We start from the raw sequence: 18,793 nt of genomic DNA, 5'->3' as shown, positions 1-18,793 counted from the left end.
ACTCAGAGTTTTCTAAAGTTTTTAATTCTTATTTAGATTTGCATGAACCCAGTTTTGACACTTCAAACAGAAGTCAAAATATTTTTCCCCATGCACAGTTCTGTTTATAGAGTTTATGACTATTACCACCACAGTTTCAGAGCCACTCTCTCCCAGCCTCACATCTAACTTAGCTGCTTAATGCAGCACAAAATACATGAACACGATGCATAAAGTTCTGCTACATCTGATGTCTTCACTAGTGTATGAACCCTAGTGATCACCACAGGTGCACAACAGATCTCGGTGCAGAGCGAGGACAGAAAAGTCAACAATCCCAACATGCTATGATCTCCTGGAGCAAGCCTGGGCCCAGCTGCAAGGAACCAGTTAGTTCTGATCCCAGTTCCATCCCTGACTTGCTGCATGATTGACCATACTATGAGGTGTCCCCTCCCAGTCTTATCCTCCAGATAGACAAGAACATATTGTTATCTCCTGTGGATGCCTCACTTGCATAATTATTTTCATAGCGTTCAAATACAGTGGTAATTGTGCTTGAACAACTGAAAGCATTGCAGGCACTTAAACAACAAAAACATCATGTTGGTAGTGAAATCCCATCCTGTTCAAGAAAAACATCAGCTTTTATCTATGTATATGCTACACAGAAGGAAGAATGGCCTACATTTAAAACGTACAGCACAGTAACAATTTACTAATAATTTCACAGACCATGACTCTCTCTATCAAATAGCAGCATGCCATGTCACACATTAAGAATTTTGGTTAAGAAGAAAAAGCATTTTTTTTTTTACTTCTATATAGAAAATCACAGCCATACCTACTGCTATGCTGGGAGAACAAGGGCGTAAGTCTGGTTTTGAGGGCATTTCATTCACTTTATTGTGTGTGGAACTTTACTGACTTGCATTCATTATGCTTATTCTGTTTTGGAGTAATAGCGGAGTCAGGCCCATAGTTCCTGACCTAAAAACATTATACTGTATTTAGTCACAGCATGAAAATAGGAGGAAAGGCAGCACCAGACATATACGGGGAGATTATAAGGGTATGGGTCGATTTGCCATTCAAGGTAAACACTGCAAAATTTAAAAACTGAATTCAGTTTTCAATAGCGTAGCATGAATTTGTTGGCTATTGTTTCATTTCTAAATAAAACTAGTATGACAGAAACCAGAATAGACCACATCTTTATTTAGAAAGCAAGATAAAGAATATTTTTCATGCAAGAGAAATGAGGCAGACAGAATGGCTTATGTTAAATTACCTCCACTGGCACGTGCCATTTTCAGAGCTTCAAGAGAAACAGCAGGGGTTATTTCTAGCTGGCAAACCACCACTTTGGCTTTACAGATGACATCAGAAGCCCTCTTCAGGTCTTCAAAATTTAAAAGCAGGTTGGCTCCTGGGACTATAACAATAACATTCTGTCCTAAAGAGAAGATATTGTGTTTTTTACATTAACTTTTGCAATAAAGTATGTAAAATAGTTCCTTGCTTTTCCACAATACATTTCAGATGGGGATTTCACTTTCCTTTCCAAAAAAATCCCACCAAAATTGTATGCATTGCTGGCATTTTCAAATATCCAAGGATTTCAGAAAATAATAAAAAAGATCAGTGGATGCTACACTGCACAAAAAATGCAGTATGTATTTCTTTGGAAGAGAACATATATGGGCTTTCCTCAGTCTTATTTTGATGTTTTCTCTGAACTCCCCCAGAGATGGGGGACATGCACTAAGGCCGATATTTCTACTTTTCCTAAAATATTCCAATAGCACTTGAAGAGAAAAGCATCAATGTGATTACTGAGTTCATATGCCAAAAATGCCATAAAAATTTCAATTTCCCCATCAGCTGGAAACAGAGAATATTTCACACAGCTATGAAAATTGCACATGTTCTTTAGATTTCAGAGAAACAGGTTTGCTCCATTTAACTACATCACTTAAAGTTAGGGCCCCTAGCCATCATGAAAACCAGAATCAGCTTGCTACCAAAACCCAGAAAGGTAATGCCAGTGTCTAACGAAAGCTTTATCAGAACTGCGTAAAGAAGGTGGGTGACAGATTCTTCTGGACTTAAAGCTGGCTAGTAGAATGGTCTAAGCTAAGCTATATGTGAGGAAGCATGGCAGTATCTCGAAGTACCTCTAAGATGCTTTTCATTCTTGTAGTTTGTTTTACAGTGAGGTGAGAATGTTCATTTACATAGTTTCCAAATACTCTTTTGTTTTCCTTCAGACACACAAGTTGCCTTCTTTTATTGTAGTTTCTTTCTTTCATTCTTTCTTTTTTTACATCTCTCTTACAACACTTAGAAACCTTCAGGCATGGGTGCCTTGAAATTAAAATTTATTATTAATCACTCAGGTATTAAATTCAATAAGTCAGTTGTTCCTTGATTTACAGGCTCAGCCTGCCCCCGCTGAAGATTCCTTTAAGGACCGCCAATCATTAAAGGCTACCAATTCTGTAATGAACAGAATTACTCTGTAAATAAATATTTATGTTTTTAAATACATTATTTTTGCTGAATGCCACTTCAAAGTGCTTTGAATAAGAAACGTGCAAAGCTTGTCTCCCTAAATATGTTCTGAAAAGAAAGCAGGACAATGGAAAGAATAATATAGTGATCTCAGAGGGAGGGGCCCAAGCTTTCCAAAGCAATTCTGCTGTCAATGGTTTGGTACAGAACAGCTGCATATGAAAAGCAAAACCTGAGCATTTAAAGCCAACGCCCTGCTTTTCAACAGACAATGATGGGCATCTGGGATAAAAAAAAAAAAAGAAAAAACCTTCTGTAACAAGTAAATGCTATCAAAGATATCTGAATTCTGTTGAGGAAACATTCAAAGGCAAATTGCACCTATTTTGCCAAGCATGTATTTTGAAAGCTTATAGGGTGCAGCAGTGCAAGCAGTAAAAGGCAGGGAATCAGTGGAACAGAAATATATTTCATTTCTGCCTGGACTCTGTGCTACCTAGAATCTCAGACTCTATCCACATGTCTCACTGCATTATCTTGCTGAACTATTTAGCTGTACTGACATGTATATTATTATTAGACTTCAGAGCTAATGGCCCAAGGCGATAAGGAAGGCTGTTTTCTTAAACCTCTATGTGCAAATTCAAGGTAGACGATGTTGCACTGGATCACAGTCAGAAGCTTTTTCTAACTACAAAAGGTCAGAGACTTAAAGTCTGCTTTCAAACCTGACAGGAAAATGCAGCACCTACTGTGGTGTAGCAGTCCGGGTGGGCTTAACACAAGCTTTAGAGAAAAAGCCACATTCTGTTCTTAGCTACATATACCACACTAACTATGAAGGACAGCAGTTACCACAAACTTACACCAGCATGCATGAAAGCAGAATCTGGACCCATGAACTCACAATTAATACCAGAATTTTGTATTACCAGCAACCATTTTGTTGAATGCAATTATTTCTTGCCAGGGAAATCAGATGGGAAATCAGCACCAGGGACAACAGAGTTAAAGGCAAATGGCAAAGATGGGTGGGATTCATCTTGTCCAATATTAACTAATTTTTTAAGTTTAAAAAAAAAAATCTACATTCGAGATAATTTTTAGAAATTTTTAGAAATTAGTTTTCTTAGAATTTGTTTTCTAGGTTCCTTCAACAAGGAAGACAGACAAGTATTTTCAGAGTTTTTTAATCTTACATATCTTAGATATCTCTTTGAGGAGGAGATAAAATGTTGTTTGGAAATGCCTATGAACCTCTGTTAACTCTAGGTGAAGCCTTAAGCCGTACACCTAACTTTGAAACAGTTCAAGTGAGGTAAAATGTTGACCACCCTAAGAATGAGAAAAATATACTTACTGCATTACAGTTAACTCTAGCATATCATTGCTTAGACTAAAATTTCTCAGTTTTGATTGGAGCATCTATATAATTTTAAGTTTTGCAGACATCAGCTAAAATATTAAGGGCCACATTCACAGTTGCTGTAAGCTAGAACAGCTAAATGAAGCTGACAAACTTGTGCAAGGTTATACCAGATGGGGATTGGGTCCAATCAATACTTAAACCAGTGTGAATGCTGCATATATAAATACTGTCCTCAGCTGGGCTGCTAAACATGCTACTGTCACTTCGTAGAAAGATAGGTAACTCAAGCTAGATTTTTTTACAAGTGTCATTTTACCAGATGAGAAGTGCCAGTGGAAAAATCAAAGGCAAACCAGTAAACATCACAGTGCAATAACCCTTGCTTTATAAAATGGTATGTCAAGTCTAAAAGCTATCAGTAGTGCTCAGAACTCACCAAAATCTCAAACAATGCAATTATAAGGATAGTTGCAGATCTTCTGCCTAATAATTCATAAGGAAAAAAGATTATATTTGTGACAAGAGAGGAATGTTGCAAGAAAAACATTTGCTGCCAAATCACACAGTTCATGAATATGAGGGCAGGTTTTGGGTGTGTCATGGTATCATAATTTCTATGCAATTACTTGGTTGGAGCATTGAATAGTCTTGTACACGAAACATTCAAGTTCATGATGAATGTCAATATAAAGAAAATCTGTAAAAATTCAGGTGACATTTCTTCATAACCCTGAAGATTCAAAACAGATTTTCTCTTTGGAAATTCAAAGAAGCTGGCATGTGTATTCTAAGTTTGCCTTGTTTATTTAGCCTTATCTAAATATATATTTTGGATGTTTTTATACTAGTAGTGCTTTGGTATTGAATGTACATTCACAAAATAGTATCTATTCACTGTTCATGAATGATTAATAACTTTATTGTAAAGTCAGCACAATGCCTATCTCAAGCGGGTGTTATCTCCCAGTGTTCTGTGTTAGGTGAGCTTAAGTCCTAACTTGCAATAATCAAGAGCACCTTAATCATGACCTGCCAACCTCTGTTATCTGAATTTTTGCTATGAACACGGATGTTGTGAGACTAGTTCAAACTACGGGTCCAGTTAGGCCAGCTTAATGGTGCTGTCAACAGTCAGTACCAGATATGGACAAAGCTGCATTAAACTTCACAGGGAATCATGTAAAAAATTATCCATAGAGATTTTTTTCCTCCTTGTGTGTGCATGTAAAAATACAACACACATCATCACTTCATGGAGTTCTTACCATTCAGCAGCACACTGTTAGCACAAGGTGTGCTAAGTGACAGAACTACTGGAAAGAAGGCAGGTTGAAAGGGGAACCAAAAGCTGGGCTTCAAAGTGGTGTGATGCACCTCAAATAAAATGTGCTAAGAAAAGCAGCTGGATGTACCAGCTTTTCTACTTAACAGAGAAAGTACAGATTCGAAGTGTACAGGGTTCTGGTAAACTGAAGTCTGTGTTTAGTCAAGACCTATCTGAAGAGGTAGTCGCATAAAAGAGAACAACTGAAAGGAACACAAGGTTCCAGAAAAAGATTTCTGCACCAACTTCTGAGACCAGCCCAGAGGGAATCTTTGCAGCATCTCTGGGCTGCATGTTTTCTAGTGCAGCACTATATACTTGTTAAAAATCTCTCCACCATTTTGCACTAAAGCAGGGATTTAACCCCTCTATCTTTTATTGAAACTACCCTGTATTGTCCCAGAATATAATGTAACTTTGAGAATATCAAATGTGCCTGATAATTTTAAAATTTTTAGTACTATGCCAATTACAGTAATGGATAAGTTATAGCTGTGCAATTCAGTAACCTGTAAAAATCTTCCCAGAAATTCAGCAGCACTAGCTAGACAGACACAGGTAACATCAGAGAAAATTTACCTCAGAGCCTCCTCTGACTCTGCTCTCTACAGCTTTCTTTCCTCTGCCTTCACTCACCCATCATAGTCTGCTCCCTCTACTTGAGTCTCTCTCCTACTTGTGCCTGTGATTTTACTCAGTTGATTGGAGTTGGTATTTTTCCCAAGTATCGGTACTTGTAAAGAACTCATAAGATGAAGTGCAGCTTAGGTGTGTAAAAATAGAGCAATTAAAACTTGATGATTTAAAGAGATGATACCTCTATTCTTCATTTGTCCCTTGTTGTGTTAACACAAAACACCATCACTACTCCCAACTTCAAATGCTTCCCTTTTAGGTATAACTTGAACTAGCAGAAACTGCCTTACATCAGTGCATTGAATGCTGTGGTGTTTCAGCTATGGCAGCACAACTACTGCGGTAAAACATGCATGTGTAGACAAGCCCTTTGAAAAGTGCTGTAAAACCTGTTTAGGTCAAATCACCCAGGCTTCTACAGGAAAAAAAAATAGTGTCTCTTGCAACAGCAAAGCACATAAGTACTGCTATTTCATTGCAATTTACTCAATTCAGGCGCCAGATGGTTTTAGAGAGAAGTAACAACCAGAACCATTACCAATTCTGTGCATCTGTTTGTTTTATAGCTTAATCCTGACCAGGTTTGCTCTTCTACTAGATTTTAACTGAAATCTGAGGCCAACTTAATCTGAGGTATCTTAATTTAGAATTTTTTAGTTTCTGAAAGAAACAAACTTCATGACATTATCCATTATTCATCTTACTATGTGAAACACAGGACTATCAGAGACCCTTCACACTGACACCAACACTATGAACCTCATGGCACTGAACAATCAGTTTCCTTTTCCTGGTGCTTATAAAGATTTTAGATCCACAAGATGGTTTTGTTCCTTATCCTTCAGAAAAATTCGTGGTGTTATAATTTTAACAGGTCATCCTCTGTTCATTCATGTTTAGACCATGTTTATTTTAGTTGGCTATATATATGAATTGGGAAGTAATAAGACTGTTTCTTATTCAACTATTCTGCACAGCAAACCTAGCGCAAAACATGGTTACATGTATAAAACAGTGAGGCCTGGGAGCACACTGCTGCATTCTCACTGTCTCTCCCATTTACAATGGCCAAAGTAGTGACCGTATGTAGCATAAGAAAGTTCTGAAGAGTTGCTGTGGTAATTTACCTGCTGACCCAAAGAAAGAGAAGGACGCGTAAGTAAGAGGCAGGTATCCAGTTTATTCAATGTACTAGAGCTACCTTACTTCTGAACTGGAGCTGTCATGCAAGATTTTGATTAATCTTACTTAGAGAAAATTAAACTCACATCTCCAACTAATTTGCCTAATTTTGCTGAATGTTCCTGTGTAGACTTGCCTTTAGTCACAGTTCCTTCCCAGGTTTGCTCCTGGAGTGAATAGTCATGTTTCCTTTCCCATTTTGAGCTGTAGCCCAATGTACTACCATCAGGTTACATAGGAGCTTGTTAAGTTGATGTGTCAGCTAAGCTGTGGTAACTGTTCAAATGAAGGCTCTTAGCTGCACCAAAAGTGAACTAATGCAATCACACTTCATTTGTAGTGTTTGCATAAACATTATCGGTCCTGAGCTCTAAATTTTGATCCAGACACTAAGAGCTCTCAATAGCACAACTTGCTTGAGAAAAAGATAAACAGAAAGTTTTCAGAGGATGACTTAGCAATCTTGAACAAGAATATGAAAACAAGCCAAATCTTTCCTTGTTCCACAGCAATATGAGAGCAAAGGCACAGGCTAAGGAAAATTAACACAGAAAAAACAAATATGCCGTTTCACTGTGTATTCTTCACTGCAGATGCAACTTGGGATCAAGAATTGTAGTAATATTACAAGATCAACATAAATATTTCTACTTATACTAAGGGCAATTCCTTTTCCTGATTTAGGGCATAATGACTCAGTGTGCTGAGGAGGCAAACCCCTCCCTCATAGTAAAAGTGCTAGTTATGTTGTGGTAGAAAAGGAGAGCTCTAACCTTCTGCTACACTATGTGTTCTGGCCAATGTAAAACTAGATAGATCTGCTGGCTGATTGAATTATGGCTATCAAACTGCTAATCTAAGCATCTGTTTCTGCTGCTTTTAGGTGCCTCATCCTACAACATTGCCTGTAATAAAAGGAAGTGCAACAAATTGTGAATAAGACCATGAAAAAACTGAAATATGTAGAAAAAATAATTCCACAATTTACAGTGACAAGGCAAAGGTTTCTTTTATGGCTGTAGAGACTGAACAAAGAGGACAATTCAGAGTAGAAATATGTACCTTCACTGTTGACAATTATTGAAGCAGTTCCAGTAGCAGCATCTGTAGTCTGACCTACAAATGCTAAGAAAGGGAAAAGTTACAGCATGCATTAGTTCAATACATTACTTTCAACCAATAGCATGTGATGCATTTTAATTGAATTAAATCTAAAATGAACCCATAACCTCCAGCAATTTAAAAATGCTAATTACTCTTTCATGTGCAACAATGCCAGAGAAGCTAACAACAACAAAAAGTGTTAATTTACACCCACAAAACAGAAATGCGAGTCCAACATTCTTTAATTTGGCTACATCTCTGCTTTAGAGAAAGCGTGTTATTTATACAGCCTTCTCAGGCACTCTACTCCTACATGGAAGTATTTCTTTTATCCAATGAAACAATAGAGTCAAGGCTGGAGAAAACTAAAATATTAAAACAACACAGCATTTAATTCTCTGTAGATTTGCATTTCAGCAGTAATATTAACATGTGCTATGAAGGCAGTGGTGAGGCTATATGTTTCCTCTTTTGATTATTATTCAGATAAATTAACTCCAAGTGAGGCTGGAAGCACTGTCTATTATAAAGATTGTTCCTTATTTACTATTATAAGAACCTGTTGTCAGCAAATTTGTCAAATATTAATCAGTGGTCTGAACTTTCTATGACAGCTAGTGATTTTTTAGGTAGAACTGTAGTGGAAAACTACCAAAAAGTTGAGGGATTTTTCCCCAAGAACTGTATTTGAGAAAAATCTACTATTTTATTTGAGGCAAATTCTAGTGACCTTTTGTTTAAGAAGTTCTGGTATTCTAACATTTCAGAACATGGTCTTCATGCTGGGCAAAGGTTGGCTTCTTTCTCAAGATGTGCCTTTTGTGGCCAATTTAAAAATCTGCTCAGATTTGAACAAGGCTGAAAAAATACATAACATTGTGCTCATTCAGTTTTGCTGAAGTATTGCAGGTACTTTGCCTGGAGGTACCCTTATCTAGCTCAGTTACAAGGGTCAGAGCAGAACTTTCCTTGCAATTATAGCTTCTTTTCACCACCAGCTAGGTCTGCACACTGGAATTGAAAGCAGAGAATTTGTGTCTTCTGTGGTCTCAGTGGTGTTCCTGCAGAAATTAAGCAGCATGAGCAGCAAGCTGCCCAGTTCAAATATGGGAGAGGGAGTATCACATCAGTAAAGCTCTAAATGGTGTAAGCAGGACTGGTAGCTGATAGGTTGTGGAAGACAGGAAGACTGGGAAAGGGGAAAACTACAAAACAGATTGGAACTGGAAAATAACAGGTTAAGGTGATATGTTAGGAAATAGAAGAGCAATGTAAAGAAAGAACACATGCAAAAAGCATCCAGGATATGAAAGTTGGCAGAACTGGCATTATGGCAAGGATTTTCATTCCATACCCAGTATCCTTATGTATAACAACAGGGATAGGCTAGACAAAGATTAACTGAGAAGAAAAGCCAGGAACTGAAATAAGATGCTCCTAAGCAAAAAGGTCAGTGCACACTGAATCACCCTTGCCTCCAAATCTTGGAATGCAAGCTGGGATCCCGGACCAGCTTCACCAACAGTACATCCTATCTTCCTCCAGGGCTGATCAACGTAGGGGGTGACAATCATCAGAAATTGGTACCTTGGACCTAAATGTTCCAACCCTTCAACTGATCTATCTAGGTATCAATGAAGTGCAATATGATGGAATTTTTGATTTTTTTTCCTACACTTTTCTTTTGCTGCTATGAAGGCTACTTAAAAAATTATGTTAAGATTGCAAGATCAAATATTTAAATCAGAAAACATGAGATTTAAGGTTCCTTGTGGAATATACATTTTCATTAAGTGTTATGCATTATAATAGCTTTATTTACATGATCAAAGACTTTAGTGATGAGGGCAGCATGCTTTAGAGAGATTTAGAACTGTACACTAACAGACAGTGGTTTTATGGTATCTTTGCCTGGTTTCTTGCTTAAGTTGGAAGATATGCAATGAATAAACCTGTATATACATTTGTGAAATATTTAGATGCTATACTGATAAGCACAATAAGAAAGCCCACAAAATACTGATAGTTTTGTCTTTAAAGCAGGATTTGAATAATGGAGTAAATGAAGCTTGTGGCTGCACATTAAACAGAAAAGGTAAGCAGAATATTGAATTGCCACTTAGTGATTGCATTTGTCCATCCTTGTCCATCCTGAAGGAGACAAGAGTCATGTAGACAAAAATGTTATGATGTAGTAAAGCAGCACACAATAATACATTGAAACAAGAGACAGAATTAGGGTTACAAAAGTGCAAAGATAACAGAATATTGTGAATGCTTAATTTTCCCTTTTCCCAAAAGGCTTTTAACATTGATTTTTGTGTATATGTGTGTTAACAAACATTGGCTGCAGTCTCTAAAATGACTGCAGGTGTTATTTCACAAAATAGAGGTGAAATGTACTGAGTTTACAAATGCATTTCCACTCTATTCCTCCCCTCCCAACATGAAATTGAGAATGAATAATCAGACTGGATTTTTCAAGTTCTCACCCGGCATCACTGTCATTAATACCAGCCTAAACAATTGTGTAACAGCAAGTTATCTTCAGGTGACTTGCACTGATGTAATCCCCTGAGATTTAGAGGTAATAACATTACATTTTATTTTTAGTGGCACAGCTGATTTCCAAAGTCCCCATATTCTCACCCATATTCCTGTTAGTTGTGCCAAAACAATTATTCATAGACTTTAATGGTAAAATATATCCAATAAAGCAATAAAATAAGAAATCCTCCACTACCAATTTTTAAAGCTTAAAAATAACACAAAATGTTTAAGTAAAATTTTACCTGTGGAAATACCATTCTTCTTCAAATTTTCAACATAATCATTGCCAAAGGAATCCTTCCCAACCTATACAAAAGATAAATAGGTAGCTTTCCTTTACCGAAAGGTGAGAGGACAGATAGATAGATCATCTTTAGACAACAGAATGGTCTAATGTAATTTGAATTCAACACTTTCTGTTTTGCAGCACTTTGCCTTATTAATAAACAAATAAAAAATAATAGTAAAATGTATTAGTAATCAATATGAATAGTGTTCTGCAGTTTTCTCCTCCTCTATTACAAAACTCCCACCTACACCCATGTCACAATATTCAAGTTTCATTTTCTTAAAACCACTGTGTTCCCTTGACACTGAAGCTTTCTGGGGACTGTAAAATCTGGAAGTCTATTGAATCTTGTATTCCTGGATCATTATTCAGCCTCAAATTGAAAGCATTTATAGCAACTTTGGTGTCCTTCGTAATTGCAGTTCGTATTTTGAATTTTCTACCTCAAGTTTCCTCGGTGGAACATTATCAAACTGTGGTTATGGTCTAGAAAGTGACAATAAACATGGCATTGCTGATTTCTATAATTCTCAGTACTAAATGTACTATTTACAAATTCAACATTTTTGTTTGTTTTATTCAGCCACAGCAAACCAAGTTGGGTTAGGGAGTCGAGATAAACTATTGTATTTCTAACAGCAAGTTAAAGAGCTTGTAATTTCAGCTCCACTCATCCTTTTAGCTGAGCAGAATTCTGCTTGCTGTTTATTCAGACTAATAAACATTTATTTTTGTTACATCATACAAGCTGAACAAAGGAGATGAGGTATATGGAGAAAAAAAATAGTATAACTTACATGATGTCAAAAAAGCATTTAAAATATATTTATAAAGCCAACACAGCTTTTAGTTTACCAGTTTTAGCCTATGTCTTCAGCATGCATAGTGTATGCTCCTACTTCCAAGAGCAAGTTGTTTATCTGAGTGGTATCAAAGACTGACCAACACTACAGCAAGTAGTTTTGGAAGAGAAAAAAAAGACATCTTTCAGATTAGAAACCAAATCAAGATCCTGGTCACAGTCCAGACAACACAGGAATTACATGAGGAGCCCTAACTAATGATCCATCTTCTCACAGAACAGCACTAAATAGCCAAAACTGTATTTGAGTTACTGGAAGCACAAAGCAGCTGCCTCTATTGTCTGCTGTTAGAAATTTGTCTAGTTATGAGCTCAGTCCTTTAGAAAGCTTGGAGATGGCCTGATTACTAGCTAGTGATCACAATAATCAAACTCTGTGATTCAGAATTCTAAAATTTAAAGTGTCACGGATGGATGAGCTTTCCCCCCACATATTGTATTGCACAACCATGTTTTGAAACATACTTTCATTTCTTACAACCTCTATGAGGGATTTTTCTAAAGCATTATTGGGGATGGTCCCAGTCTTTTACCAAAGGAGGGCAGAAATTTAGGTCAAAACAGTCGACCCAGACAGAACATTCCTCTAGTAGATGGAAAAAAAACCCAACAACATTTACTTTGGTCACTGTGTTATTCATTGTTTGCATATTAGAATCTTTCTGTATCTCTTGACTACTCCCAGTTTGCCAGACAGGGCAGGTTGTCAGAAGCTTCATCTTCTGACTGCTTTAGGCTGGATGACTGCAGCCATCTGCAATTTCAACCTGAGTCGTCCTCACCTCTGCAGCCTAACAGTTGTACTACTGGAATGTGTTCCACCTGATGGTATCACCTTTTCCTTCCCTCACTGCTACAAAGCTTCTACAACAAATCTCAGGACTTGCTCAGTTATTTCGGCAACAAAACATTTCATAACCATTTTCCAAAATCTCAACTGAAACTTCCTTCCTTCAGCTCTGGGTCCTACATAACTGACAGACAGGCATCCCTTATTGTTCAACTGTCATAACAACTGAGATCAGCTGTGGTACTTTTGCTCACAGCAAGACATCTCAGTGCTGGAGGGAAGCCCTTGGAGGGGTCCCCACAGAGGTCCTTTTCCTCTGGAAACTTTTTTCCATGTTAGTTCATCAGCATCCAACCCAGTCAATCCTAGTGCGTTTGAAAGGCTTATCTTTCCATTCAGGCTTTACCGCCAAGGAAGACGGAGTATTGGGCATCAGACTTGTTTTAGATTAAAGGCATATTTACTGACCACGTCAATTATATAACACGGTTTTAAATATTTTCTTCTTTTGCACAGACCCTGCTAGATGGACTATTGGGTAAACAGAAAAATAAATGTCTTAGTCTGCTGACCACATAACATTGTATCTGCTGAAATAGCATTTCTTCTTTCTTGAGCTCTTAACAACAATAGCCGTTTGCACAAGCATTATGGTCACATACTTTGCATATTAGAATGAGTGGAATTATATCAGTATTTTTCAATCTGGGTTTTCCCTGCTTACTATCATGTTTTCTAGTGGAGCTAGAGGAGCTGGCTGGCATCATAGCAGCTAAAATTCTAGCAGCTTAGAGAATCAAGCTCATCTGTACGTGAAAATTAATTACAACAAAAACATGCACCTCTTGACAATTGTTTGTTTAATCTATTCTATATGCTCTTTTTTTTGAGAGAGTGTTTACTCTTTTTCCTCATTAGGGAATTAAACAGGTACTAAAGACAAGTGTAAGACAGTAATACAAAAGGGGAAAAAATTGAAGATATCCATCATATTCTGGGCTGCATCTGAGATATAGCTATGTTCTTACAATGAAGTGAGGATTCAGGCTTACAGCACTTTAACTTAAACTTAGCTTAATTCTTAATTCATCTAAAGAGAAAAAACTACATAGCACGGTAATACAGCACTTCCTGTTTCTAAGTAGGAATCAAATGCAGCTGGGCCTGAAGTAGAACTTAGTATGTGCAGTATCAGGCTAGTAACATCAATGTCCAGCAACGATCATTCCAAATTGTTTGTCAGAAGTAAAACAGGGCTTTTTTCAGCACATACAATGTCTTTCAGACCAACATCCCTCCACCATCTTAATTGAGGATATTTAACAGTTTTTTAAATACACATCAGAAAGGAAGAAAGGAAGAAAGGAAGACCAGGTTTTACTGAAATAACATAAATATGATTTTGGAAAGTAATTAGAAATTATAGTAACTGCTAGATTTTGTTAGGAATGCAAATGTTTCCAGAAACATGTATGCACCGAGCAAAGGCTAGACCATTAAAAAATAAAACAAAATTCACACTTTCAGTGGAAAAAAACCCTTTAACATTTAGCAGGAAATGTTAGCAGGGAATTCATTGCCAGTTCATCTTGTACTTGAATCTGATCGTTCTTGAATGCAAAGATGATCAAATATACACAATATTACAGAAGCACAAACGTTGCCAATATAAAAAAACCCTCACACTGTAGAACAACTAGTGATAACGCCCCACAGAAATGCTTGCAGGTGTAATTTAGATTTATAGCTAGCATTCTTTAGCCTAAATACTGGATTGGAAAACCAATGAGAAAGGCTTCCTTGAGATGTTTCCAGTACTTCTCAAAAAATCCCTGCCAGACAATGATCCAGCAAATCTTGCATCCTCCCCAGCTACGGCAGTAACAAAGTATGTCCAGTCAAGTTGAAGTTTCATCTACAGTTAGCACAGGATAGACAATAAAGCTAGACAGAGAAAATTTGATCTTAACCTTAGTAATGATCACTCAAAACTTATAATGACAAAAATCAAAGAAAAGCATTGTAAGTAGCATCTGACAAGCTGAATCAGCCTGATGGTCTGTGAGCCAGTCTTCGGAATGTGTATCAAGACGTTTCAGAAAAGCGGGCAAAAAAATCCCAAAGCACGCAAAGGTTCTAGAATTTGGACGTGGACATCCCATCCTCATTTCAAGGAATGAGATAATGATTCAACCCTTGAAGCACAAAGTTTTGTATTCCTTCTTGAATTTGTTACTGGCTTGTTAGTGACTGATTTTTAATCACCTATAAAGTAATGTCCAGATTGCCTATAGTGCCTAGCACCTGAATGTCATCAATGAAGCCCTGATTGTTGTAACAATGGGGAACATAAAGAGGAGGGGCTAATCAAGATTACGTAAATTTTGAGCATCTCAAATTCTCTCCAATTCTCTTTCCATGGTACATCAATCTAAGTTTTGCAATCCTTCTTTATATGCAATTTCTGCCAGATCTCTAGCCAACTAGTCTTTGGTTCTGGCAATGTTGTTAAAACAGCCTCCTCCATGCTTAAATTTATAGCTGAAATAACAAAAAGAAAAAGGGATTAGAGAGGGATTAAAAAAAACAAGCAGCCAACAATTTTTCTGTAAATCATCTAAAGGTTTACTGGAATTTGCATGAACATTTAGTTCAGCTGTAATCCATGAGCAAGTCAGTGCTTACCTTGCAGATCAGTGAGGTCTTGGCCCCAAGACGAGCAGACTGGACACACTGGTTGGCTCCTTTCCCACCAAAACCAATGAAAAACTTATGTCCAAGGATAGTTTCTCCAGCTCTTGGCAATCGCGTAGTAAGGCTATTGCAATTTAAAACAACATTTACATACATTAGTGACTGAAAATAACAGGCATCTTCAAAGTAAAAGCTACATTCTTACAATCCTAAATGGTCCAACAGCCACGCAGTAAGACCAAAAAAGGCTGAAAGACCTTTTAGGGTCTCTACTCTACATCCCACTAGTTTAAGTTTATTCCTTATATGCCACCCAGTCAAGCTTCTCCTTTTATTACTCAGGAGAGGGATTGCATTTCTTTTGTTCATGTTTCATGTTTCTACAGGAAAAGAAGCACTTGATCCCTGACTGGGATTCCCCAGCACTAACTCAATACAGATAAATAATAAATCTATAGGTCTCACTGCTCACGTTGTTTTACTGTAACATTCAGCTCAAGTTTACATGTTGTTCATTTAATTTCATTACACCTAATTACATCTTCTTGAACCACCCTAAGTAATTTTTCACTTTGTTGGTGTTCACATCCCTCAAAACTGTAGATTGTTATCAAAACCTTCCTCCCCTCTGCTGTCACTCAGGCACACTATACATACTTAATCTTTTTCTTTTTCAAGTTTTTCTCTTACAAATCAAGCTTTACAACTCCTCAGCATTTTGTTGTTTCTTGAACGCACATCCTTCTGGGTATGGGTGCCCAGAACCAGATGCACTAATACAAACAGAGACCCCTCAGGAGTGTATTCTGGTTTAATTTCCATTTTGGAAAAAAAACCCAAACAAACCACAAAACAGTAATTTTGTTAACCCTACCAGCTATCTCCAGCAAAAGTTGAAAGGAAGAAAGATAAACTGACACTACTATGTGGAAGAATTTATCTGAATGCAAAAGGCTAGCTTACTTTTGCCGCTTCTATTAAAATATCTAACTCAGAGCTCTGTTTACAACACTCAGATTACCAAAATTTCTGCCTCCTCAAGCCATACATTCCAGGCACAAGGTTTAAAAATGGAATTCCTTCTCTCTCTTAAGCTACAAACAAGTTCAGAACATGTGTGGAGGGAAGGCTGCCTACGAGATACTAGCAATCCGTTCAGACAATGACAGCTCAGCCAGGTTTCCAAAATTCTGCAGGAAAGAAAGGGAGAGTGGGGAAGGGGGGTCTGAAAGAATGCAAAGGAATCTGCCCTAATGAGGAAGACATTAACTTCAGCTCTGTTTGTCAATTTATAACATTATTTTACCAATAAATTCTTACAACAGCTTCAAAATTGCCAGCCCTCCAATTCAGAAAAAAGGTGACATGTTCTGCATTAGCAAAACACTACAGAGTGCTTTTTGAAAAGGATATATAGAACATATATATAAATTTTATATATTACTATTATTAAATATATTACTTTCTGAGTTTATGCTACAACTTCTGGGTCATATTGGTATTTGCAAAATCTTATGGACTTAATCACAGAGCACAGCCTGATTTACTGAAAATTCTCAGGAAAAAGAAAGCATTTTTTTCCTACTAATTTTCAATTCCAGAATCCATTAGTCCAAAGGTTTAGGACCATTCGGAAATCAAGAAAACCTAAAATTAAACCAGTGAAGCCAAACAAGTCCTGAACTCCCAGAAATTAAGATTTTTGCTTTGAAGGAGTTGTTACGGATCTGTACTTCATCAGTAGTTACAGTTTCTGGAGAGATGCAGGTCGCAATGCAGACTCTAGGTAGGGATGCTTGCTAATAGAGCACCCCAGATTTTAGTGTGAGGATACGGTACCCAGTTAGCAGGTTTATTTTGCGTAGGTGACCACAGAGAAACCCCAGAAGGCTCACACGTACAGCTAATGGCACTAATTTTGTTTCCAGAAAGGCAGAGCTGGGAATATTCTATTGGGAAATGTTTAAGCCATTTTAAATAAAAATATAACAGCTTTTTAGAAGTATACTTATAGGTATCTCATACATATATGGAAAAGGTTGCTAAGTTAAAACTGCCCACAGCAGCATCTGGCAGGTTGTTTACAACGAGTAACTGTAAGGTTTCAAGGAACAAGGTGTAATGACTGCAGATAAATAATGTTTATTAATGGTGACATCTATAATTTATCACTACTTTCACCACTGAAAGCCAAAGTAGTGATGGTTGTGGACCAGAGAATGAAGGCCACAAAACTCAGCTGAGGGAGCTCCTATTCAGCCAGTGCCAGATACTGCATGCACACTTCTGAAATTATGTGCCATTCAGTAAAGAATAGCTGTTTCACCCAGCCTTGCTAAGAAAGAATAATAGCAATAGTAGCTCTGGTATAATTCCCTTCATCCACAGATCTCACTACACTTTAAAAAGCAGAACAACATCGTTATTCCGGTTTTGTGGTTGTGAAACTTAGGCAAGTCGTTTTGCCTTTTTGTGCCTCGGGTCAGCCAAGAAGCCAGTGGCAAAACCAAAAATAGAGATCAGCTAAATCCACTAGCTCACACTGTCTTCTCATTTAAATTCTACAGTATGAAAATGGTATCAAGTCTCAATTCATTCTCCTTCCTTAGGGTATTTTTCAGAGATTATAGCTTATTCTAAATAGCATTTGTTTCCACGAAAAGCTAATATATTTTTAGACAAAGATTAACAATTGCGACATCCCAGCAGACATCTGCTAATAGCGCGGCTCTGAGTTCACATGCATTTTCAAGAAGTACGTTCAACCATACATATTCTTGTTTTAACAGTGACCAGACCATGACTTGATTCTACTGTCAGTTATGTTGGCATCAACATGTGACTCTGACGGAAGCATCACAATTGCACTGGTGAAAAAACAGGCTTGGTGAGATGAGAATCTGGGCCTCCATGTTTCAAGCAGTATGGCATAACAACTGCCTGTGGGAATCAAACAGCTTGTTGAAGATGGAGAGAAGACCTTTTTTATTGTTTGGAAGGAAAGGTACAAGGCAAAGGATCAAGTTGGAACAGTGATTTATAATTAGCCAATTTTAAAAATAGTCTAACAGACTATGCAGGAACATACAGCAAGTTCCTGTATTTCACTGTAAACAAAAAACCCACCTTATTACATTTCAGGCACGATCGTCAATCCTTTCAGACCAATCCCCACTCTAGAAGCCTATTTTTATTTTCCATACTAAACAAATTCAGAGTACTAATCTATATATAACCCTGGAGGTTTCACTTCCGCTGAAACAGGTATTCAAGAATATTTTTTTTTGTTAATATAATGCTATTTTCTTGTCATTTAATTCTGCAACTATACTAACTTTCGATTCACATCAGACAATTTTAATGAGCATTTCAGGCTTCTGTTATGAGCAGGCAATGATGAGTAATCTGTGTGATTAAGGAACCCTATAAATTCTTGGCTTATTGATGGTGCCACAAAGAATTCTCAAAATAGCCTAAAAGTGATGAAACAGCTAATGTAA

The 18,793-nt window shown here is 37.2% G+C and overlaps 1 protein-coding gene across 1 annotated transcript in view; it reads right to left on the bottom strand.

The window, feature by feature from the left end:
* Positions 1-15,417, bottom strand: part of RBKS (ribokinase) — a gene marked incomplete at its 5' end in the record, with an annotated part of 49,270 nt that extends 33,853 nt beyond the window's left edge. Inside the window, 4 exons of the mRNA XM_010289359.1 lie at positions 1,271-1,435; positions 8,067-8,129; positions 10,901-10,964; positions 15,285-15,417. Of these exons, the coding sequence (XP_010287661.1) occupies positions 1,271-1,435; positions 8,067-8,129; positions 10,901-10,964; positions 15,285-15,417 (425 nt within the window). The remainder of the gene's footprint in view (positions 1-1,270; positions 1,436-8,066; positions 8,130-10,900; positions 10,965-15,284) is intronic.
* Between the last annotated feature and the right edge of the window lie 3,376 nt (positions 15,418-18,793).

The sequence above is a fragment of the Phaethon lepturus genome, unplaced genomic scaffold (assembly GCF_000687285.1).
Source record: "Phaethon lepturus isolate BGI_N335 unplaced genomic scaffold, ASM68728v1 scaffold40346, whole genome shotgun sequence".
Classification (NCBI taxonomy): Eukaryota; Metazoa; Chordata; class Aves; order Phaethontiformes; family Phaethontidae; genus Phaethon; species Phaethon lepturus.
The sequence above is the reverse complement of the archived record's forward strand: the minus strand, read 5'-3'. Positions and strand labels throughout refer to the sequence as shown.